The sequence below is a fragment of the Lissotriton helveticus genome, chromosome 4_1, assembly GCF_964261635.1.
Source record: "Lissotriton helveticus chromosome 4_1, aLisHel1.1, whole genome shotgun sequence".
Taxonomy (NCBI): Eukaryota; Metazoa; Chordata; class Amphibia; order Caudata; family Salamandridae; genus Lissotriton; species Lissotriton helveticus.
Window position 1 is genome coordinate 100906695 of NC_136063.1, and position 26047 is coordinate 100932741.

The 26047-nt window shown below is 46.5% G+C and overlaps 1 protein-coding gene across 5 annotated transcripts in view; it reads right to left on the reverse strand.

Moving 5' to 3' along the window:
- MROH1 (maestro heat like repeat family member 1) overlaps positions 1 to 26047 on the reverse strand; it is a 2054050-nt gene that overhangs the window by 852609 nt on the left and 1175394 nt on the right. For all 5 annotated transcript variants that reach the window (XM_078686516.1, XM_078686513.1, XM_078686514.1 and 2 more), the window contains one exon: positions 8579 to 8711. In XM_078686516.1, coding sequence (XP_078542642.1) covers positions 8579 to 8711 — 133 coding nt within the window. The remainder of the gene's footprint in view (positions 1 to 8578; positions 8712 to 26047) is intronic.

The following is a 26047-nucleotide window of genomic DNA, read 5'->3' on the forward strand; positions in this document are numbered from 1 at the left end:
TGTCACACATTTGCCATAAATTCTGAATGTTAGCACTCTAGTTGCTCATTAGATCACTGTAGTAAAGCTAGTGCTCACCAGTGAAGTCTGTTGCTAATCATGGTTTGCAGCCATTTTCCCGCATTTTTTATCCCGCAGACTTTCAGTCCGCATACCATTATCCCGCAAGGTCATTGACCTCGCATACCATTATCCCGCATTTTTTCAAAACGCATGTGCATTTATCGCGCATGCCTTTACAAAGAATTACGTTTTAAAGGCATGTATGGTAAATGCATTTGCGTTGTGAAAACCACGATGACGAGAGAGGTAAGTGGGTTTGGGTTCATTTTTTCGTGGGTTAGTGATTGTGTAGTGTAGTGTAGTGTTGTGTAGTGTAGTGTTGTGTTAGTGTAGTGTAGAGTTGTGGTGGTTGTTTAGTGTAGGGTCATGCTGGGGGTAGTGTTTTAGGGTTTAGGGTAGTGTTGTAGTGTTTGCGTAGTGTAGGGTCATGCTGGGGGTAGTGTTTTAGGGTTTAGGGTAGTGTTGTAGTGTTTGCGTAGTGTAGGGTCATGCTGGGGGCAGTGTTTTAGGGTTTAGGGTAGTGTTGTAGTGTTTGCGTAGTGTAGGGTCATGCTGGGGGTAGTGTTTTAGAGTTTAGGGTAGTGTTGTAGTGTTTGCGCAGTGTAGGGTCATGCTGGGGGTAGTGTTTTAGGGTTTAGGGTAGTGTTGTAGTGTTTGCGTAGTGTAGGGTCATGCTGGGGGTAGTGTTTTAGGGTTTAGGGTAGTGTTGTAGTGTTTGCGTAGTGTAGGGTCATGCTGGGGTGTAGTGTTTTAGGGTTTTGGGTAGTGTTGTAGTGTTTGCGTAGTGTAGGGTCATGCTGGGGGTAGTGTTTTAGGGTTTAGGGTAGTGTTGTAGTGTTTGCGTAGTGTAGGGTCATGCTGGGGTGTAGTGTTTTAGGGTTTTGGGTAGTGTTGTAGTGTTTGCGTAGTGTAGGGTCATGCTGGGGGTAGTGTTTTAGGGTTTAGGGTAGTGTTGTAGTGTTTGCGTAGTGTAGGGTCATGCTGGGGGTAGTGTTTTAGGGTTTAGGGTTGTGTTGTAGTGTTTGCGTAGTGTAGGGTCATGCTGGGGGTAGTGTTTTAGGGTTGTGTTGTAGTGTTTGCGTAGTGTAGGGTCATGCTGGGGGTAGTGTTTTAGGGTTTAGGGTAGTGTTGTAGTGTTTGCGTAGTGTAGGGTCATGCTGGGGTGTAGTGTTTTAGGGTTTTGGGTAGTGTTGTAGTGTTTGCGTAGTGTAGGGTCATGCTGGGGGTAGTGTTTTAGGGTTTAGGGTAGTGTTGTAGTGTTTGCGTAGTGTAGGGTCATGCTGGGGATGGTGTTTTAGGGTTTAGGGTAGTGTTGTAGTGTTTGCGTAGTGTAGGGTCATGCTGGGGTGTAGTGTTTTAGGGTTTTGGGTAGTGTTGTAGTGTTTGCGTAGTGTAGGGTCATGCTGGGGGTAGTGTTTTAGGGTTTAGGGTAGTGTTGTAGTGTTTGCGTAGTGTAGGGTCATGCTGGGGTGTAGTGTTTTAGGGTTTTGGGTAGTGTTGTAGTGTTTGCGTAGTGTAGGGTCATGCTGGGGGTAGTGTTTTAGGGTTTAGGGTAGTGTTGTAGTGTTTGCGTAGTGTAGGGTCATGCTGGGGGTAGTGTTTTAGGGTTTAGGGTTGTGTTGTAGTGTTTGCGTAGTGTAGGGTCATGCTGGGGGTAGTGTTTTAGGGTTTAGGGTTGTGTTGTAGTGTTTGTGTAGTGTAGGGTCATGCTGGGGGTAGTGTTTTAGCGTTTAGGGTACGATATATGGTCTATAACCTATGGTTTTTTCAGTGAATTTTTAAGGTTTTGTAAATGCTAATTCCTAACTATATATGGTCTATAACCTATGGTTTTTTCAGTGAATTTTCAAGGTTTTGTAAATGCTAATTCCTAACTATATATGTTCTATAACCTATGGTTTTTTCAGTGAATTTCAATGGTTTTTTAATAGCAAATATCATAAACTGTCGAATGTCAAGTACGTGGTAAGTAAAAACATTTTCGTGTTTATGCACACTGATCTGCTTTGAATGCTGCCCCCCCACCCTCATTTCTATTAGGAGTACTCTCTCTTTGCAGATAGTGAAGGGTAGTTAACGCAGGCCTTTGCCCCCGTTGTAATCCGTCGTGCCTGGAGAGGAATGCACTGAGACGCCAGATCATTCACTAATGTGTAGGCACATACAGTTACACGGTTCATGCAACAAACACCGACCAAATATGGCTTGCGTGTTGCAAGGCACGCCAGTTCCTGCTATCATCCCCACGTTCAAGTTGTTGGAAAATGGTAGTTATTTGATGCTCAATAATGAAGATTGTTCTGGGTTAATTAAAAGTATTCCTTTTATCGTAACAGTAAGTGAACGGGTTATTTGCTGCAGAAATGTTCTATTTCCTCCCACACATGAACATAGGGAGTTTTCAATCTCGCCACAAATACCAACCTTGGGAGCAGATTTCAACGGCATGGCAAGAATAAGAGCTCTTTTGTCTCAGAGAGAGGTGGCCTTGAGTTCGGCCCGTGAAACTTTCGTGCTTCACATAGCGAACACCCGTACAGAGGTGCAGACCCTTTTCAATTCAGATTTGCCTTTCCATTTCAGCAAGATGGTTCGGACTATCTTTAACGCATCCTCCACAAAGGCCCTGGCGCACTTTTTTAAAGTTGTTACCAGTGGTCTCGTGACTTCATTTGAGAAAATCTTTGGAGTCATCCCTGCTTTCTTTCATTCTATTTTTTCCACTCTGCTTCGAGAATTGCCATTTTTACTTGCATTACCAGCGGACGCTCTTGTGCTTTTTTACATTTTTAAATATGGATGTCCCTCCTATGCAACCTCCCGCCCTGCAGCTGCTGACACTGTTCCGCAATCGCATGCTAGAATATTATGGCACAATGCCGTTGGCGATATTAAGCACGGCATAAGGATTATCTTTTCGATTCTCCTACTTCACCTGTGTCCAGCCTGTATTTCACTGCCTGACCTGTGATTTCGATTGGGCCATTGATTTGTGTCTCTGCGGACCGGTTTCTCCTGACGTCGACTTTAATCAGCTGATGACTCCTATCATTACTCACGAGTTGGTTTGTCCTGGCGAAAGGATTATGGCTGTGGCATTGATGCATGGACTAATTGGTCCCTGGAATTTACTGGCGGCAACACAGTCTTTCTTGGAACAGAGCTTTCTTGAAAACCCACCGAGCTGTCCTCTGATGGTGATAGAGGATCCGGTGCTGGGAGAGCACGTATGTTCTTTTCCGCTTTTAAATTGGATGGCTGAACTGTTTTCGGATGAAGACGGTGACTTCCTATTGGAGGCTGTTGCAGCTTATTTTGCATACACAGTTATGTCATAGACCTTTTTCATGTTTGATATGCTGAGTACTAGCATTTCATTGACAATTCATTGACTTATTTGTCAAGTTTTTATTATTTACCTTGCCTATTGGCTTAAGACTCGATAAAGTACTTGGCTGTTTTATTTTTCTTTAGCATTAAATTTTCCTAGTTTTTAATGCTTTACCTTGCGGACCGTCCACATATAAACTTGCAATCTGCTCTCATGAGATGGCACTTCTATTATCTTATTCAGTTCGTTTCCGGATCATGGGGAGGTATCATCTAGGTCCTGGATATCTTTACACCGTGTTAAGTTAGCATGGGCTCATTACCGGTTTAAACGCCATTTTTCCTTTTTTGCAACTTCTGCACACAACACTTAGTTGTTGCTTTAGCTTTCAACCTAGTAGTTCATCGTGGTTTACATGAGAATAATATGTTATTGCTCTACTATCTGCTTTAATTGTAAAACTATATCTGTACAGCGAGTGCTAAAGTTTAAAGAACAACACGATACAGAATTGTTATGAGGTCTGATCTCCACGACTTCATACTCATAACATAAGTGCAACTTCTGCCAATTCTGGGCATGAGGCGGGTTTTATATTGCTTTGCCGAACACACATACACAACACTTGATGCGGTTCACATGAAGAGAGAGCTGGTGTATGCTGATGTGATTCCTTCAAATCTAAGACACTAAAGTATGGGCACGCCCTAAACCAACACAAAGAGACCTTCTTAGCAAATAATATAATATGTGTATTAGGGAGGGTGAGATATAAGCAGCCGCGGGCCGTGGAGGGAGTTACGGTGAGGCAGGGAGGCGGGGAGGGGGAGAAGCAGGGTGGAGCCCTCTCCACCCTGCCCCTCCCCCTCCCCGCCTCCCTGCCCCACCGTAACTCCCTCCACGGCCCGCGGCTGCTTATAAGTGTTGCTAACTCTTATTCATTTACAGCATGTTAACATACTATCACCATTCGCTTTTTATGTACTAGTAACTATGCTGGTAATTTTGCTACTGATAATATGTGTACTTGTATTATCTAAGATACTACGCCTGAGAAGACGGCATTAGTAAATAAACATTTCAAATACACGTGTTCTTCTTAACTCCATGTTCTGGTTTCTAAGAAATATATAACGACCGACTGTTCATGAGTTCCACGTATCCTGAGGTACTATAAGTTCATATTCTGGATTGTCTAAACATTGAGAGTTTGTTATATCCAATGTGACACTGTACCTAGCTTGCTAAGGGGTTTTTGATTACTAAGGTGAGTTTTGGGACACCCTAATTCACCGAGGTTCCAATCCTCTGTCCACAGTTCTGTGTGAGAACAGAAACCCTGCGACAGGGGCACCCCCGACCCTTGCTGGAGCTTCATCACACTTGCGATACAACTCCAGCAATGCGCCACCTTTACGGCACAGATACATCACGCATCTGTGCTGTTTTTGCCCCATGATGCGCCGCATTGTAAATGCAGCACACCATAGGTGACGGAACAGCGGCACAGAATGACTAACACATCCCTGGTGATGCGCCAGTCATCATAAATCTATCCCTATGCTTCTTATCTTGTTCGAGATGAACCGCCATATGTATCATCAAAGTTTTTTGCATTTCCTAAATAGCGAACTTTAAGGAATAAATAGCGATTCTTTACCATTCCTAGTTTGCGATGAGCTATTTGCTAATTACAAATTACCCATTCATTTCCTTCATTTCCATAGGGCGGTTGGACTCACTTTTAGCTCGAACGGCTGAATGGATTTCCACGAAACTTGGCAAAATTGTAGGGACTGGTAGCCCGATGTGCCTTTGCTATGTCTCAAGATATATGCTCCAGTGGTTTTTACGAAAATTAACTTTGAAAAATATATATTGGGCTACATTGGCCTATATATATGTTGGAGCCCAAATGTAGCCCAATGTAGCCCAATGAAGCCCAATGTAGCCCAATGTAGCCCAAAGATGTCCGCCAGAGACGAAAAAAAACAAATGTAGCCCAAATATCAGCCAGATGTAGCCCAACTATAGCCCAGTGACAGAATGACCAATCAGCTTCGCAAACCTCCGTTACGCGAAGCGGAGCGCTGTTACAGATATATATCTTTTTTTGAACGTTAATTTCTCAAAATCCACTGGAGCACATATATTGAGACCTAGCAAAGGCACATCGGGCTACCAGTCCCTAATATTTTACCAAGTTTCGTGCAAATCCATTCAGCCGTTCGATTATTATTATTATTATTTTTTTTTGCCCCGCGGGGCCCTTTTAAAACCTCCACATCAAACCTAGGGGGTCAGCGAGGATCTACTATTCCCCCTTATGGTCATTTGCCCCTTCGCTTTCGCCTCCTCTTGTCTCTCGATCCTACCGAGAGACAAGATGGCGGCCGCTACGGACTGTTTGGAATGTTGACAGACGCCGGAGAACCAATCAGCTTCGCTTCACAAAGCTCCGTTGCGCGAAAAGTACGCGTCCTGGAGCGCTGCCCAGAGCGCGCTTACAGATATATATCTTTTTTTAAACGTTAATTTCTCAAAATCCACTGTAGCACATATATTGAGACCTAAAAAAGGCACATCGGGCTACCAGTCCCTACAATTTTGCCAAGTTTCGTGCAAATCCATTCAGCCGTTCGGGCTAAAAGTGAGGCCAACCGCCCTATGGAAAACTCAATGTTAAAAACACGTTTTGGGACCCCCCTTTTTTCTCGGCCCCCCCTTGACGAACCCCCCCCCAAATTTTCAAGGGCTGCTCAGAAACAAAATGTGCCATTTTCCTGAAAATTTCAGCCAATTCCGTCCACAAACGCCAAAGTTATTAGACATAGAATTTTCAAAAATCCCATAGAGAAAAAATCCTAACTATACCTACTGAGGGTGCTGTAAGCTGATTGGCTGGGACAAAGACTTTGGTCTCTTTAGCATAATGAGGTAGATAGGCTACTACAATCTAGGCCTCAGGCCTTCTCATAGGGCCTACTACTGTAATTTACTTTTGGTACTGCTTTTTTATATACCGTGGGACTCCCACCTCGGTGACAGGGAATGATTCAGGCATGAAAGATACCTCAATACTGGATAAGCACAGTTATTATTCTGGTTGTGATCATTATGTGTTCATTGAAGGCTCCTGATATTTATTGCCATTGCTCGTATGACTCTTTTTGAATCTGGCACATCTTCACAAAACAGATTGGACTAAGGCAGGTGCAGGGTGACATCATGCACAGGATGCACATTTGCAAATTCAAAGTATCTTGAATTGCATTTGTTTGTGTAGTTCACTGTCCAATGCTCTGGGAACTGGCTTGCAACATGTATGCCTTTTTTGTTGTTTGCATCTATTGCAGCCCTTAGAAATGTAATTTTCTTTACCAGCTGCAAGCATGATTTGTCTTTATATACTGTAAGTGCTAGCATTTTGAAAAGCTTGGCACAAACTTTAACTGAGTTTTTGGTGGAATGAACTGATGAACATTTTATAAGTTAGTCGTCCAGTTATGGACTGATATCAGCTACTATGAACATGAGGATCTTTCAATTTTGAGGCATTGCCATATGGAAACATGCAACCATTAGGTCCAGGGATACTATAAATTTATTCTCTACCATCTTAGAAAACATTAAGCGGTCACGGGTCCAGAATGTGCATCTATTCTCCTGAAGCATTATTTTTATGGGAAAAATCTGGAGTAGAAGCCTATGTTTTGATGTTGTTTTAGAATGATTTCATTGCTCCCTTCCTTAGCATGGCGAAAATTTTGTCTCTCAGTAATCCTAGATAGTTTGACTTCAGGAGGGGTCAGCACAGGAGGAACTCTAATGTATGTCCATAGAGAATGAGGTTCAACATCCACCTGCCTTTTGTAATTTTCGTCCGTTCTTTGTTGAAAGCAGAGTTTCCAACCTATGGGGTCGGAACTCCAAAATGTGGGCGACGCAGCAGCCAGTTCGGAGGATCCGTAATGACAACATACTGTCTCTTGCATTTTGGATTGTCCTCCTCTTTTGCAATTAGAGAAGGTTTTGCTATAGGCCTGGTTTGGAGTGGTTGTTAAGACTGCTATTAGAGTGGTTCCCTGTAGTGACAGAATTGCAAATGTGGTAGGCAGATGGAATCTCTCTAAGGCTATGTCCCTTGAAAAGCTTAGGCTCTAGCGCCTCAAAAGGATTGCACCACTGCTCAAAAAGAGATTGCTCTCAGCTAATCTTACCTGTTAGCAAAGTACATTGCAGAGTCAATGAAGACTACAGACACTCTTTCACCTTCATGTAATATAACGTCTAGGTTCTTGTCATATGGGAAGAGTTCCTGATATGTATCTACATCTGACCACGTCTGTGGTCATAAAAACCCAATACAGCCAAAGCATTGGCTGCTGTAAGTCGTATTGGTGCCATAGACTAAACCTTTTTCCAGAAAGCATCCCTTTCTGTCACATTCTCTGTCTGGTGGAGAAGTGTAAGGTGATGCAGGGCTTCTAGACCCTCTCTGGGCTGCCTACAGAATCTGCGATTAGGCAGAATGGAGTACTGTCAAGAGCTTTAAACTTCTTGAAAAGTCAGGGTACAATCACTGCCAATGTTGCAGTTTTTTGCATTAACTTGGTGCCTTCCTCCCAGAGGGGGTCCCCCAAAGTTGGTCAGAAAGCAATCTGTTTATTTGGTTGAAAGAAGAAGGTTGAATCTCGTAGACGATCGTCTGACCAAGGTATAAAACCTGGAGATGTAATCAGGTGGAAAGTCTATTGGAAGAGGTGAGGTATGTTCTGCATTTGGGAGTATATACACATCTCATTCTGCACCTCTAACCCTGGGGGACTTTTTCAGCTGCCCCTTCACTTGTGGCAGAAGAGGAATGTTGGGGTTATTTTGTAATTTGCTCTGAGGACAAATCCTCCAGGCACACTGGAGAAAAGGGATGAAAAAGGAAGCAAACAGAGGACAAGGAGTACAATAGCGAAGACAGTAAACTAAGTATACCGTAGTAGACTGTGCCCTTAAAACTGTATTTCTACATTACAATTTTGCATAGTTAAAGGGTGATCTTTTAAAAAAAACACTTTTAAACAGAAACTTTGTCTCTTAATGGAAAAGAAATAGAGAAAAAAGACCACAATCTTTAATACTTTTTAAAGCATTTAGGTAAATTGAGAGGTAATAAACATGAAGACGTACCTCCTTGACTAAACTGTTAAGGCTTCCTTCTTTCTCCTTCATGGCTTCAGAAGGCGGCAGAGAAAACACACTATTAATGGAAGTGCTGATCAGGTTATACTTCTCTTGCTCATTTAATGGCGGCTCCAGTTTTCTGACAAATTCATTTAGGAAGAACATTCTTCTTGTTGAAATACACCTGCTAAGTTCCACTTTAAAACAATTCGATTTGCCTCAAAGAAAAACAAAATGTTCTACTCACCAGATTACTTGAGATTTGACCACTGGTTTCTATACCAAAACCCAACCTGGACTATTTTGGTCAATGTAGCATGGTAAAATGATATCCACCACTTCGGAAGAGAGATCAAAGGCAGTCAACTGCAGAGGCTCAATCTCCATGAATGGAGGTGTAGAATGCACGCCCCTGCCCAGCGTATGCCACAAAAAATATTCCCAAAAGGGCAGAGCACAGATACTCATTCCCAATAGGTCCAGGTACCACATTCTCCTGGTTCAAAGCGGAGGCGCTAAGATGGCTTGGGACAGGTTGTTCCTGATCTTCTTCAGAACTTGATGCAGAGGAGGGAAGGCATGCAGGATGCATCTCCGCATAAGGGACTTCTTGGGGACTCAGTGAACAAAAGTGCTTGCATTACATTCGCAGCAGTGGTGAATTGATTTAACTAGTGATCTCCCCTTAGCTGAAACACTTGCAGATAGCAAAGAAAAAAAAGTGCTGAAAAAAAGAACCTACATACAAAAAAGTGTAAGCTACAAGTATTTGGGGCATGCTCTGTGGGAGGGAACAACACACGGAAAAGAGGAACATTTATAGAGAATGACCACATAGAAGCAAGGATTTACAAATGATACTCTGAATAACATAAAAAAGCAATGGGTGGGCTGTAAGCTCACAGAGTGTAGACAACATGGCTCAAAGAGACAGCGCATGCCCTGTCTAGGCAAGACCTACTAAGCAAGCACATTAGGAAAAAAAAGGAAAATGAATGCACTCCTTTTGAGAAAAAGAAAAAAGTAGTTCACTGAGCAGTGGAAGACCTTTGATATTTCCACCTCTCTGCCTTTCTCCCCTTGCAATATTATACTTGTCTACTGTTTTTGCTTCTTCTTTATACTGCTACACACTACTGACCTGACATATGTAGTCTCTTCCTTGAATAATGCCACTTAGAATAATTCTCCACTGGGAGTAAATGTGGTGTATTATGCGGTGTGGTTGTGCAACATCACCATCTTATACATTATCAATCCCCATTAGGACAGTAGGTTTTGTTTGTTTAACCTTTAGTTCAAGCCTCGGTAGCAGTGGCTTTGAGTAGTCAAGTTTGCACAAAGGAACAAGTGTAAAGCGTTTAAACCGCACCAAAACAATTGAAGAAGAAAGCGGACACCAATTTAGTTTGGATTTTCATATACCTAAAAAAGAGCCACCAGAGGATTACGGAGATATCACATTTACAAGGTATAGTAAATCAGTACTTTTCACTCAAAGTATGGCTAAATTTGGCACATAGAAACTTTTTCAAGAAAAACGTAAGCAAGTTGTAATACGGTTACTTTGTTGTTTAGGTGAGCAACTCTGGCAGGGGGACCAGCCAGGCCCAGAGAAACAGATACCTCAAAAAGAAATGCAGTGTTTGATTCAGTTCCAGAGTCAGTGGCTCCTTACCACTGGTTTCTATAAAGTGGCCCTTATGTAAGGGATACTGGATGCTGAAGATGCTAAAAGATGCTGAAAATGCTGTGCTGTTTAAGGTAGTCTTCCTCGGGCTACTCCTGGGTCCACGGGCTTGGTGGGGCAATCCTGGGCACAAGTCCTCTTGTGCATGGCAGAAGTCCAAACGCCACTAAACTACCAGTCGCCTGGTACAGTGGTTCCCTCCTTTTGGTTGTAACTTGCCTTCTGGGTGGCCATATGAACTTTGACGACTCTCCCAGATCCGGCAGACTCAGGGGCAACTTAAGAGCATCAGGTCCTGGTCCTGCACGGTAATGGGCTAAAAACTCACTCCAGCAGGCTTCAGTTGTTGTGGCCCTGTGGCTGCGAACAGGAGGTCAGCCAAATGACCCATGAAGTCTCTTGCTTGAGCTGGGCTTCAGAGTCAACTTCTCCATGAGCAAGACACAGCAGGCACTGTCCCCTTGTTTTTGCAAGCCATCATCAGGTGCAATCCACATTGGTGCAGCCTCTCATGGGCAGGTCATTGGTGCAGCATGGAAAGTCCTTTTTCGGTCCTCTACTCCAGTCCAACAAGATCTGGGATCTGGGTGCCAGTGGTGCCCTTTATATACCCAGAACATGTCCTCGGGTAGGTTGCTGTCACTAGCCAATGGGTTACCAGGTTTCCTTCTTTCCTGATGACTACTTCCTACAAACTTTAACATCCCTAACCTAAATAGCCAACTAAAAAAATCAAGGCCTAGAATTGGACAAGGTGTGGAAATGGGCCAACCCACAATTGACACCTGGCTGTGGGAGGCATTAAATATTGTGGTATCAGAAAAACCCAGTCGCCAATACAGATGCCATCCACCATCCTTGCGGTTTACATAGGCGCCGCGTATACAGAAAAAAGCTGGAGAGAGAGTGGAGGACTAGTATGATGTAGATAGAAACTTGTTCTAAAAACAAATAGCATTGGATCTGTAAAACAGCCTGTTCATCCTATTATATGGATCAAATTAATGCAGCAAAAAAGTGTCCAAAACACTTTTTAAAGTGATGACCAATAAGAACCTCCCAATACAAGAAGTTTCACAATTAAAGTGTGAGATTTGGAGATGCAAATTGTGCAGGCTTGGATGCAGGACCCTACCCTGCTGATGTGGCAGAAGATACCAAAGTCACAGGACAGACGCTTATGACCAGGAGTTCTGAGCACCACACTCTCTTGGGCCAGACTGGCATCACTAGTATGACTTAAGCCTGGTCGTTACTGATCTTCCTCAAAACTCAGGGCAGGAGAGGCCGTGGTGGGAAGGCATACAGTCCTGCGCTCCACTCTAAATGTAAGGTATCTCCAAGAGACACTTGCCTTGGAAACTCCAACGTGCCGAAGTGCTGAAATCTCACATTCTTGGAGGCGGCAAAAGGATCGATCTAGGGCTGATCTAGGGTTCTTACCATTGACGGAAGTTGCCCTGTGTCACCTCCTAGTGTAACCGACATTCGAGATCTGCTAACATGCGATGGCTGAGTTGGTCGGCACTGGCATTTAGAGATCTAGCCAGAAGGTTTTCCACCATGGAAACGGCCCGGCAGTCCAGCCACTTGAAGAGGCGCAGAACCTCCTAGAATAGTGCTCAAGACCCTATCTCGCCTTGCTTGGTGCTGTACCACATATACAGCAGTCTTGTCTGTGTACACCTGCACCAGCCTTCCTCTGATGGTGGGTGGAACACCAAGTGAGTCACCCTTAACTCCACCAAAATGATGTTGGAAGGGACATATCCATAACGTACTGTTATAAATGATTTTGGAGAGCTGAAAAATCACCTCAGTAACTGTGGAGAAAAGCTCCAGGCATGCGTCAAAAAGCACAGAAAAAAAGGAACTGACATCAGGTCACAAGGTGAGTGCTATGTGGCTCCAGTGATGCCACCATGACTAATTCCATATCCCTTATTGGTATTGAAGACTAGGTCAGAAGATCGATTCTGGATCCAGACTAGTGCCTGAAATATTCAGCGGTAAGGAATCTGCAGACAGAAGTAGCCATCAGAATGTTCCCTGCACGGATACTTCTGTCTGCAGATTCCTTACCTCTGAATATCCCAGACATAAGTATCCATCAAAATGTTCCCTGCATCCCAACTACCAATGGTACAGCCTCAGTTACTCCAAGGGGTTAGTGAAAGCTAAGGTGACTGTAGAGTTAAGAGAAGTGCGGAAGTGAGCACAGACCCCCCTCAAACTATCACTGCGACTGAGTCAAGAAGCGCAGCTAGTACAGAGGTGGGGGAGTCGGAGAAAAGTAAAAATAAGTCTGGAACTTCAATTAAAAATCGATATCAGCTTCGTTCTCTTCCGGAGGGCAAGAGTAAAGCAAGGGGAGGTAAGGGAGCAGGAAGCAGCAAGCTGTTGGATGGTGTACAGTCAGTAGTAATTTCCCCCCAAAAGAAGGCACCAAAGTCAGGAGGAAAGCTCAGATGCTGTGGCCCCAAGGGGTGCGTGTGCCTGTTAAACCTGTACCCTCTCTGAGATCCTACTTTAAAATAATGGAGCAGGTTGAAAGCGCACAGGAAAAGGGAAATAAGGCTCAAAATCAGTCGCCTAATAAGTCACAAACCGATTTGCTTCCCCTGGAGAATCGATTTGCTCCACTTGCAGAGCTTATACAGGGCACAGAATGACAGAGCGTAGAGTCGCAAGTTAAAAGCTCAAGTCACGAAACAACTCCCAATTCTAGTTTCTCCAGCCAAATTTTGGTCATTGGGCTATCTGCGCTGGTGGAGAACCCCAAGCAAAGTGAGAATACTGTTTCCAGAAATGGAGGGAATGGATCCAATGAAGGCGATAAGGGTGAATATTTCATCGAGAAAATGTTTCTAGCCTTACGACAAGATATTCTCACAAAATTTGAGATATCGGAATTAATCAAAAGGGGATTCACGACAAATGCGAGGTTCTGGAGGAGAAGCTTGATGATCTCGCATAACGTACCTGCATACTAGAAGGTCTTAGCAGTGGTGACGGGTAACTTTAAAGATCTAGGGCCAGATGTAGGTGGCCGTTTCAGGCCATTTACCGACCGGTAACGGCCGATTTTGGCCGTTACCGATCGGTAAATGGGTGACAGGTATGTAGGGGGCATTTTTTTACCGAATCGGTAAAATAAAAATTCAGTAAATTTACCGATTCTGAGGCACCCAGATGTAGGTGGGACTCTTCTGAGTCCCAGAGGCCTTACCGAATCGGTATTTTACCATCAAATCCAATTTGAAGGTAAAATACAGATTCCGGTGTTCATGCACATGTGTGCATGCACACCTATGCCATGTGACAGGCAGACCTGCCCTTAGGGCATGTATGCCTGCCACATGGCACCGAGCCTGTTTTGGGGGGGCCAGAGGGTGTCAAAGTGACACCCCCTGCACCCTTGTGAAAATCGGTATTTACCGATTCGGTAAATACCGAATCGGTAATGCCCATTCATTCCTATGGGCTTCAAAGCCCATAGGAATGAATGGGCATTACCGATTCGGTATTTACCGAATCGGTAAATACCGAATTTTTCAGATTCGTTATTCCAGCACATCTGGAATACCTACATATCCACCCCTCAGATTTACCGATTCTTAATTACCGAATCGGTAAAATTCGGTAATTTTCGGTAATTAAGAATCGGTAAATCTATTCTACCTACATCTGGCCCCTAGAGTCCATAAAGAAGCAGAATCAAGCACTGCAAAATGACCTGGAAAGGCTTGAAACCCAAACCCGAGGAAAATACCTGAGGGGGCTGAGAAAGGGGATCTTAAAGCCTTTATTTGTGGTCTCCTGAGGGAGGAAGTTTTAAAGGACAGGCCAGATATTGATAGGGAGAAGGAGATCCATAGGGACCCCTTCAGGTTAAACCAGAATCGGAAAACCCCAAGAAAAATTAATTAACTTTTTCTGTAAAAGAGTTAATATTAGAGAGGGCCCTGAAAGGGGGGGGTCCTTAAATCATGATGGGTTCTCATATCAAATCAGGTCTGACCTGGGTAAGAGGACTGCCCAGAGGCAGTGGGAGCTGGGTACCAGAATGAATGAGTTGCGGAGCAAGGGTGCCCAGGTTCAGCAAAAATTTCCAGCCATGTTAAAAATCAAGTGGCGAAACAAAATGTATAACATAAGCAATCCAGAAGAAGTAGATACTTTTTTTTAGCACAGATGACTTGATAAGATATGATAAGACATGATAAGATGAATGTTTGAGACTATGACTGGTATTAGAGTATGGGACCCTTGAGGAATATATAGATAGGCTTGTTTACGTTCTCTCTTTTTTTTTTTTAACGGTCTTATTTTTACAGTCTTGTTGAGTCTCTCCTCTCTGGGAGGGATGAGGGCAATCGCAAAGGGCGGAGTGTATCGCCCTAGGTTTTGAAAGGGGTTTCCGGGGTGAGGAGGGATGAGGGTCACTGGGTGTAGGGAGAAGTGGAAGAAAAATATAAAAAACAGTCCCCATTTGCTTATGTATTAAAGGGGTAGTGATAAGAGTTGGTCAAATTATGGGCCACAGCCAAGATCATAGGGTGTGAACGGTTAACGTGGGTTTTAGAGAATAGACGAGCTAAAAGTTGTCCATTTTTTTACTTGGAATGCAAATGGGTTGAGCTCTGGGAGGAAAGTGTCTAGGATCATTGAAACTCTTAAAGATAGTACTGCCCAAATCATCTTATTACAGGAAACGCATCTTGAGAGTCTTGAATGTAGGCAGAGCTTTAATAAGTGTAGATGGATTCAAGAGATAGTATGTTCTGATCAGAGGGGGAGTACTAGAGGAGTTGCCATAATTATCAAAGGTAATAATGGGATAAGATTAATTAAATCTGAAACTGACTGTTCAGGTAGATGGCTAGTGGTGACCCTTGTGATCCAAAACACCCCCTTAGTGTGCACAGTATACTATGGTCCAAACAATGATAAACCTGAGGCCTTAATTAACCCCTTCAGTGCTGCGCGAATTTCGCTGCAGTGCTGAAGGGTTTAAAACCGTATTGGCTCATGACGGAAATGTTCCGTCATCAGCACCGGAGCACCGACGCTGATGACGGAACCGTTCCGTCATGAGCATGCAAGGGGTTAAGATGGAATCCTGAGCCAATTCGATACAACAGCACCTATTGTGATGGAAAGAGATTTTAACTTCGTCATGGATAAAGAATTCTATGTCAGGACCGGAGGCGAGGATTATGCTCATTTCTCTCTTCGCTTTATTAACAAATTCAGCACAGCAGCTCATCATGAATGTAACCAAAACTCCATTTCCCATAACCAGGGAGAAGAAAAACAACATTTCTCAAGTCCTTTAACACTGTCCATAACACTTCAGGCCATAATAGACGTTGTCACTTCCTGCCCGCCCTCTTTCTTTGCTGCTCGGCAGCTCGAGATAAGTGTTTTTCTTCCGTCTCTACACTTTGTATGGGTTTTGATATTTTGAGCCTTTTTTGGGGCACATTTTCGTTGTGGATGGCGATTCCTTTTCACAGATTCCATAGTTGTCCGCGAGAACGTGACTGCGCTCCTTACGCGGACTCGTTCCACTGTTTGGGCCGCGGTGCGGTCCTTCGCCCAGCAGGGGGCGCTGTGGGGGGCGACGCGGTTTACTGGAGCGCGTTTCTGCTGTCAGTTACCACAGACGCACTCCGGTCACCGTTCAGTCCGCGCCCAACTTGGTTTCTGCCTGTGAATCGCCCATCGTAGTACTGGGTCTGTACTACTCGTTCCCCTTGTTTCCTCACGCCCGCGTTGCGGGTCGGTAGTGGTGCGCTGCACCTCGGGATTGTTCCCGTGCACACCCAGTCGCCGGGTAGGTACTTCTGTTGTGGCCTACAGTAGCTGCCACACGGACACCTGACCAGGCAGTTGAATTTGAATTTAAAAGCATTTGTAGAGCGCTCGTGTACTAGGCAGTTTCTTGGCGCTGAGAGGTGACAGTGGTAAAAACAGACAGACAGAGGACGGTGGGCTAGCAGTTGAACGCTTGCTAGAACAAAAGAGTTTTTAGGGCCCTACGGTATTCCATATAGGTCTTACTGAAGGTGGAAGGGCGTTCCAGAAGGTGGGGGCCAGAACTGAAAATTTCTGACCACCTGACCTTTTCTTCCTGAAGTGTGGCACTGCCAGCAAGCCCAGGGACGAGGAGCGAAGAGCTCTGGGTGGGCAATAATTCGCGATAGCAGAATTGATGAATGCTGGAGCAGTGCCAGCACGGGCTTGAAAGGTGAGGCATCCCAATTTAAACAGTGCCCGCTGCTTAATGGGGAGCAAGTGAAGGGCTTTCAAGAGGGGAGTAGAGTGGTGTGACTTGGACAGGCCGTACACCAGGCGAGCTGCCTGGTTCTGGACCAGCTGGAGGCGGTGAAGGGCATATGCGGGAACACCGTTATAAACGATGTTCCCGTAATCAATTTTGGATAGAACCATGGCCATTGTGATCAGTTTGAGGGCAGGGAAGGAGAAAAACCGGGATATTTTCCTAATGGTCTGTAAAGAAAAAAAGCAAGAGGAAACAACTGAACTGATATGTGAATGCAGTGTAAGTTGATGATTGAGAGTGATACCTAGCGTTTTGACTGATAGAGAGGGAGTGGGGGCGGGGGGGTGCCCAGAGATGGTGGCCAAAAGAGGGGTGACCAGGGGTTACCGATACCGCCCGTCAGGACCAGCTCCGTTTTGTCCGGATTTAGCTTGAGGTGGTTCGCATTCCTCCATTCACGGATGAATAGCATCACGGACTGGAAGCTGGTTTGACCTGACGAAGCCGGGGACAAATTAAAAATAAGTTGGAGGTCGTCGGCATAGTTATACACCCCGACCTCCATGTGCTGCAAAGCAAAAATAAGGGGGAAAATGTAAAGGTTGAAAAGCAGGGGGGAAAGGGAGGAGCCCTGGGGAACCCCACAGTTTACTTTACGAGGAGGAGCAGCGAATTCTGCCAGATGGACAGCCTGAGATCGATCGGACAGGAAGGACTCTAGCCAGGCCAGGGGGCAGCCCTCAATGCCTGCCGCCTTGACACGGCACAGAAGGATGGAGTGGTCCACCGTGTCAAAGGCGGCGGACAGATCTAATAAAACGAGGGCCTGGGGAATGTTGGGAGTCCAGTCACTCCCTGAGTTGGTCCAAAACTGAAAAAACCACCTTCTCTGTGGAATGGCGGGGCGGAAACCTGCTTGGCAGGGGGCGAGGTACTCGCTGCCCTCGATGAAGGAGCTCAGGACCTGAGTAAGGTGGGACTCGGCAATCTTCCCAAAAAATGGAAGAAGGGAGATTGGCCGATAATTGGCCGGGACGCCGGGGTCTGCCCCAGGTTTTTTTAAATGGGGATGACCGTAGCAGCCTTAAAGGAAGGGGGGACAATACCCTGTTCAAATGAGTTGTTTAACAGGGTGAGGGCGGGGGAGGGGCAGTCCAGGAAAATCTGACTTAATATACGCGCTGGACAGATGTCAGCGGGGGAGCCAGATTTCACACGTCTGAGAAGAGGGGGAAGTGAGTCCAGGGTCAGAGGGGGGATAAGGGCTAGAGACTGGCTATTGGGGGGGATGGGACACTCACAGAAGGTGAATGAGGGAGGGGGGATGTTAGCCTTAATGGTAGCCACTTTTTCAAAGAAAAACTCATTGAGGGAGTTGCACAAAGTCTGAGAAGGAGGAATTTTAGACTGGGTCCTATCAGAGGCGGCCAACTCATGGACCATCGCGAAGATCTCTCGTGACTGGTTTTCAGCCGCCAGAATGCGTCCGGAGAAATAGTCTTTTTTGCGGCTAGAATATCTCGCTTGTATTCAGAGAGGACTGCGATGTAAAGCTGCCTAAATGAAGGACAGTAAGCACGTCGCCAAGCGCGTTCGGCTTGTCGCACTACTAGTTTCTTAGCTTTTAGGGCTGGGCTAAACCACTTGTTGGCATTGTGGACGCGGTTAGTAGTTACCCGCTTAAGTGGGGCTATATGGTCGCAGGTTTTGAAAAGCCAGTCGTCCAGGGTAGTGGCCTGGGAGTGTAAAGCCAGACCCTCGAGGGCCGGGAGGGTGGAGCGGAGTGAGCTGCACAAGGTGGAAATGTCGACTCGGCTCCAGTTCCGGGTCCAAATGTTTTTGGGATGACATGAGAGGGTGGGGGTGTTGAGGGCCAACGAGAAGGAAAGGAGATGGTGGTCCGACCAGGCACAGGGCAGTACCGAGGGCGTCGAGATGGGGATGTTAAGGGTCCATATCTGATCAAGTATGTGCCCATGCCTGTGCGTGGGGGTACGGACATGTTGCGAAAAATTCAGGCTAAGGAGCGATGCAGTCAATTCTTTGGATATTGCATCCTCAGCAGAGTCGCCGGGCCAAAAGTTAAAGTCCTCTTGGACTAGCGCTGAGGGGCTGTTGATAGACCGAGTGCCTAGGAGTTCTTGAAATGTGGCGATAAAGCCAGGGGAAGATTGGGGAGGACGGTAGACCAAAACACAGGTGAGAGGGGTTTTAAAAGTTGGGTCTCCCTTTAAAACGTTGGGGAGATTAGGTGTCCCAGGGGTTGACGGCCCCAAAGAAATCCTGCCCGTGTGCAGCCAAAAGTTGTCTGAGAGCTCCTCAGCTTAACTAAACTCACCTCAGGTGGGGTGTTGGTTGTGGGGTTACCCGAACAGGTGGCAGTGCTAGTGGGTTGATCATGGAGGCCAGAGATGAGCAGGGCTATTAAGAGGAGGAGGATTCCCTCGCGTACCTGCAGTGGGATGAAGGTTTTTATAATAAGGTGGATGACTCCATTTATAGGGCTGTCTCGGAGTGGATGACGCCCATGGAACAACGCCGGGCAGATAGAATTGACCAGTTGTGTGCCAAGGTGACCCCTAAAGTGGCGGATCCGTCCACCGCGGAGCCGGTTGCACAGGCGGACGGTGAGGAGCCTCCCCCTCCCAAGAAGAAGTGTGTAGAAGGGGTGGATCCCGATGCTTTCGAGCACCTTTAACAGGCATTCTTGGAGCATACCGCTCCCATTGTGCTGCCTCAGCAACCTGCCCCGGCGTCTGAGGCTCCCCCTCCAGAGTCCCCCCCGTCCCAGCAAGGAGGTACCCCGGATGACTGATGACGAGGCGGGGTCCTCAAAATTGTGGAGACCTTCGGTGTCTACTGACCCACCTAAGTCGGGCATTTCAGACATGTTAGACCCAGACGACATTGTGCACCCTAGAGTGGGTCCCCGCCGAAAAGGCAGCGCTGTACGTTGCGTCCCGCCTTAGGAAGCCATTAGAAAACGAGGCAAGGAGTAGGTTGAGGGCGAAGTGCCCGCGCCCCACTCTGGCAGGTAAGGTATCCCTAACGCCGGAGATCAAGGGAAAAATGGCGACCTTCTTAGCCAAATTTATCAAAGACCCTAGGAAAGGGATTGACCGGTCCTGGCGGGCATGCCAGGACAAGCTGCTGGATGCCATTGGTCCAATGACCAAGATACTGGACATGGCGGAGGAGGCCCGTGGCTCCGGCGCCCTCATTGATCCTGCGGTTTTGTCCGCCTGGGCGCAACGCGCCAACTGTTTCATGGGAAATGTGAACTGCGCGCTTTCAACGGAAAGGCGCAGGTCGCTCCTAATTAAGGTGGATCCCAAGTTGGGCGACCTGGCTTGTTCGGAAGCAGGAGCGTCGGCGCAGGGAGGTCTATTAGGGGAGCCTTTCATTAAGGAGTTATGCAAATTTGTGGCTACGTTCACCTCCCTGGACAAAGCACAGGCGAACATAAAGAGGGTTTTCACCCCTCGGGTTTTCTGCGGGGCTGGTCGGGGAAGGAGCCACCCGCCCGGCCAGGACAGAATCAACAGCCCCAGGGAAGGGGGCATGGCTCCGGGCGTGGCCAGTACCAAACGGACCAGCGATATACACATTTTTACCCCACGAGAGGACAGAAGTTCCGCGGACGGGGATCCTACAGAAACCAGGATAGCGGAGCCACCGGTAAGTGTGCTGCCAGCTGCGCAGTAGCAAGTGGGTGGCAGGCTGGCGCTATTCCTTGGGAAGCCCTCACAAGAGATGCCTGGGTGCTTCAGACGGTCAGGGATTTCACATAGAGTTCCATGGGACACCCGGACAGAGAGTCAGGCCCCGTCCGATAGTATTCTGCGAGGCGGACATGGCCTTGGTGGACGAAGAGGTGACCGGCCTGCTCCAGAAGGGAGCGGTGTGTCGGACGGAGGTGCAACCCACGGGGTTACTCAGCAATGTCTTTTTAGTGGACAAAATGGATGGAGGAAGACGTCCTGTCATCAACTTAAGAGAGTTCAACGAGTGGCTGGTGTACAGACACTTCAAAATGGAAGGAATACACCTGCTTCGGGATGGCCTCCAGCCACTCGATTGGATGGTGAGACTGGATTTGAAGGATGCGTACCTGGTGGTGCCGATTTTTCCCCGCACAGGAGGTTCCTCCAGTTTCTTTGGAAGAAGGGTCAAGCATACAAATTTTGTTGTCTGCCGTTCAGCCTTTCCTCGGCCCCTTGGTGCTTCACCAAGGTTCTGAAGCCGGTGGTCGAATATTTGCGGGCTCGAGGGGTCAAGTTGATAGTTTACCTGGACGACGTCCTCATTATGGCTCAATACCCGACGCAGCTACGGACCCAACTACAGATGGCGGTGGACTTGCTCCAAAGCCTGGGGTTCGTCATCAACGAGCAGAAGTCCGTTCTGTCGCCAACCCCGAAGGCCGTCTTTCTGGGTTTCGAGATAGATTCCGTGGCAGCCGCGCTCCGCCTGCCCTCCAGGAAGGTGGCGAAGATCAGGCACGAAATTCGCCAGACCCTGGCCAAGCGGAGGACTTCTTTGAGGCAGATTGCTAACTTGGTGGGTCTCTTTTCAGCCTCTATCAAGGTGATCTTTCCAGGCCCGTTGCATTACAGGGCCTTGCAGCGCACCACCTTCGAGAAGGCCTCACCTATTCTCAGGTAGTGCCACTTACAGACGAGGCAAAAGAGGAATTGGAGTGGTGGCTGTCCCATATGGACGCTTGGAAAGGAAGAGCAATCTTCGGTTCGGCCCCCGACTTGGTGATCGAGACGGACGCAAGTCGGTCCGGTTGGGGGGCGCGGTGTGGGCACTTGTCCACAGGCGGAAGTTGGTCTCCACAAGAGAAACTTTTGCACATCAATTGCCTGGAGCTCCTGGCGGGCTCCTTTGCTGTTCAGTGTCAGCGGTCAGGTATATCAATCACCTGGGCGGCACGAGGTCGAGAGTTCTGGCGAACCTGGCCAAGCAGTTTTGGGAGTTTTGCCTCTACAATCAGGTCTCGGTCACGGCGGAGTAGCTTCCAAGAAGGGACAATTTGGTGGCGGACTGGCATTCCTGGCACCTTCGGGACGCCAGTGTTTGGAAACTGGATCCAGAGATCTTTCGGGGCTTGCAGGACAGCTGGGGTCCCTTCACGGTCGACCTGTTTGCCTGTCCGTTGGATCATCAGCTACCCCGCTTCTTCAGTTGGAGTCCGGATCCGCTAGCGGCGGCAGTGGACGCTTTCAGTCAGGACTGGAGTCGAGAGAACGGTTATGCGTTTCCACCGTTCTCAATGATAACGCGGGTGGCGGCTCAGGTTCGCAGGCAGACGGCCTCGGTGGGCCTGATCACACCGCGTTGAAGATCGCAAGTCTAGTTTCCAGTTCTGCTGGAACTTTCTTGGGATTTTCCAATCCCACTCTGCCCGACTCCCCACCTGCTGTTGAGTCCGGAGGGGGCTCCTCACCGCCTGGTGGAGTAGGGCTCCCTCCTGTTGATGGCGTGGTGGATTACAGGCAACGTTGGAGATTGCCGGGCCTTTCGAGCCACGCTGAACTACTCCTGTCCAGGGCTTGGGCAGACAGCACGTCCAAGTGCTATAAATCCGCATGGACATGGTGGGTATGTTGGTGTATGCGACGGGAAGTGGATCCCGTGGTCGCAGATTTGCCTTACGTACTGAACTATCTGGCGGATCTGGCGCAGAAAGGTCTTGCCTACAGGTCGATAAACTCAGTTTGCTCAGCGATATCGGCAGGGCATGCACCTATGGACGGAGCCCCCCTAGGGGAGCATCCCTTTGTTTGTAAACTTCTTAGGGGGATCAGGTTATCGGTGTTGTGGGATGTGAATAAGGTGTTGAACTTATTGCTGTCTTGGCAACCCAATAGTTTCCTTTCTAGGAAAGAATTGTCGGCCAAATTGGCGATGTTGTTGTGCTTGGTGTCCTGTAGGAGAGTGTCAGATGTTAGGGCGTTAGACGTTACTGCAAGAGTTTTTTTCTCCTGAGGGAGTTACTTTTACGGTGAGTAGATGGACTAAGTCTAATACACGCACGATCTCCTATTCCGCTTTTGCGGATACGCCGAAACTTTGTGTGGTGCAATGTCTAAAGGCATATGAGGAAGCCACGGAGGAAGTTCGTCCCCCAGGCGAGCGACAACTCCTTATAGCCCTCAAGAAGCCATTCAGAGCGGTGTCCTCTCCCACCATTGCCCGTTGGGTGCGTTGGGTCATGCAGGAAGCCGGCATTAACACAAGGGCATTTGGTGCACATTCAGCTAGAGGAGCAATGGCCTCAAAAGCCTTTAGCTTGGGAGTGCGGCTGGAGGACCTCATGAGAGCGGGGCATTGGCCTTCGTACTCCACGTTTAAGAGGTTTTATTTCAAGCCGCTGCTGAATGTGGCTCAGGTGGTTGTCGATAAGCTTTGAAGGAGCATAATCCTCGCCTCCGGTCCTGACATAGAATAGAAATTTGCCTATCCTACGAAAAGGTAAGTTTCAATTCTATTAAGGACACGGAGGCGAGGATTATCCCTCCCCGCAAGCACGTGGTTTGCTGTTCCCGCCCCATATGATCATAAGTAAGAGGCGATAGATCGAGCAAACGTTGAAAGAGATTAAGGCCAAGGAAAGCTAACTACAGAGGGCATCTATGGAGGACATGGATAAAGTTCCTGCCCTGAGTAAAGAGCTAGAGGGGCTACAAGCAGTATTTCAAGGGAAGATAGATAAGGAAGCATTGGATAAGTGGAAAGCTAGTAAACTCCGGCAATTTGCCTAGGGAGAAAAGTGTGGTTCTTTACTAGCCTGGGAGGCCAAGGGGGACAGAGCCAGAAATACGATCCAAGAGTTAATTGATAGAAACACAGAAGAATTACTTTATGCAAATGTTGACAACTGTGGAGAGGCCGGTCATTTTATGCGAGATTTGTATAGAGAGAAGATCCAACCCGACCTAGAGGCTATAGCTGAATGGTTAAGATTAACGTTTTTGAATCAGCTAACTAATGCACAACAGAAAGGTCTAGAAGGAAAAATTACGGAGGGAGAGATTAGAGCCCAGTGCAAGAGAATGGCAAAGGGGAAGGCTGCAGGGCTGGATGGCTTTCTAGTGGAGGTCTTCTTATCTAATATTGATATAGTAATTCCAGTTTTAAAGGTTTTGTTTAATGCAATTTACATTGGTTTGGAAAACTCTCCTCGATCTTGGTCTGAGGCCATACTGACTTTAATGTTAAAACCAAAAAAAGATCCAAGAAGAGTTGATTAGTACACAGACCAATTTCGCTATTGAACTCTGACTACAAGATATTTTCTGGTGTTATAGCAGCTCAAATAGCTAAAGTAATAAAACAGCTTATCCACCCAAATCAAACTGAATTTATTCCTGGGAAACAACTCAAAGATTTAACTTTTCAGTTGAATGGAGTTGTAGATATAGCGGAGACCCGGAAAGTACCTCTCACCATAGTAGCAGTCGACGCAGCAAAAGCGCTCGATGAGGTGCATTGGGCATACATATGGGAGTCTCTATGTAGTTTTGGATTTCCACAAAACTTGGTTACGGCAGTGCAAACGTTGTATTCTAGTTCAAAGGCTAGGGTTCTAATGAACGGTGAGCTTTCTGACTGGTTTTATATTTTTTGGGGACAAGGCACAGTTGCCCTGAAATTAGCACTGTATGCAGACGATCTACTGCTGTATACATCAAATCCGCAGGATGCAATCCCTAACTTAATAAGGAAGGCAGAGAAATTTGGTCAGGTATCGGGATACAAAATATATGTAGATAAAACTTAGATAATGGAGTGGAATCAGGACATACGGAATCAGGTGGTGAAAGTTCAAATGCGATACCTAGGGATTTTATTTACACAAAGGGTTGAAGATATCACAAAAGTTAATTGGAAAAAACTGTCAAGAATTAGCAGGACTATTGTCAAAATGGGCAAATCTTCCCTTAAATATATATGGTCGGGTAAATTTAATAACAATGATTATTCTCCCAAAAATCCCTTTCCTTTTTAATTCCATCCCATTAATTTTTAAGAAAGAAGATATAGCAAAACTTCAGGGTAAAACAGGTAGTTTCATTTAGGCATCAACAGGTGCTAGGATTTCCTGGAAGAAGTTGAGGAGAAGATTAGAAGTGGGTGGATTGGCACTTCCAGATTTGTTTGCATACAGTTATGCTTTTCTTTTTAAAAATGTGCGCATGTTGGCAAATAGATTGATAAGTCTTCTATAGGCTTACTTTTTGAAACCATGTTGGAGGATATTCCGCATGGGCAACAACATTTTCTTTTGACTATGATTTGTATTTTTTAAGCAGTGTCCCATGCAGGCTCATATCGTGAGTATGATTGCACACTCCTATGAACACCATCTTAGTAGGATGCCCGGGTGCACGCAATGCAACCACAATAGATTAGTGGTTGCATTTGAGAATAATTGATTTATGCAGGTTCGGGGAATCTGGTACGGGAATCTGTTACGAGAATACTGCGGCTCGTCTTCAAGGTCGTTAGTTACTAACAGCCCTGCTTTTACAGTAGAATCAGGCATCAGAGTGTCAAAATAAAGTTCAGTTGAAAAAAACATCACAGAGACTTTATCACGAACTGACTACATTTCCCAGAGCCATTTGCGGCGTGAGGGTCAGCCGGGGGAAACACACCTCCCCGAGACGGTTCAGATGACCGTCCGGAGTACCGACGGACAGGTAGGATACAGCGCTGTCTTAGTCACTTTAAGGGATTGCTACTTTTGGACAGTGCTGTTTTAGTCACTATGAGTGGTTGTTAGTTATGGCTAGCGGCGGCGAGCGGGTGATTTGGAGAGAGGCCCCCTAAGGATAGCTAAAGGGTAACTGCAACAAAATGTTGGGTTGAACTGGGTGAAATGTACGTATGCATGGACGTTTGATATGTGCACACAGTACTCCGACATATGAATGAAGTTATACCGCCAAACCAGAATCGGCCGTGAATAATGAGACTGGGCTCCGGGATAAGATGTAGCTAGGCCTGTTAAATAAGAGAGAGGATGCCTACTGTAGGAATGTCCACTTGCATACAATATTGAGGGCATTCTCTGGTTTACATTATATAAGATATGGGCATAATGTCTAGAGAAACAATTTTGACATTAGGCCAAGCATAGAGATGGCAAAAGGATATTCTGGTCAGTTACAAAAACATAAAAGCTAAAAAATGATATATGTAGACACACATAATATCTGTGTCAATTAACTGTTGTAGCAGGGATTCCGTTCTCCTACAGAACTGTGCATAGAGATTTGGAACCTCAGTGAATTAGGGTGGCCCAAAACTCACCTCAGTACCCAAAATCCCCTTACCGAGCTAGCTACAGTGTCTCATTGGTCATAACAAACTCCCAATGTTTAGACAAACCAGAACATGAACTTAGAATACCTCAGGTCACGTGGAACACATGAACACTCTTTCGTTATACAATCATTTCAAACCAGAACGTGGAGTAAAAGAG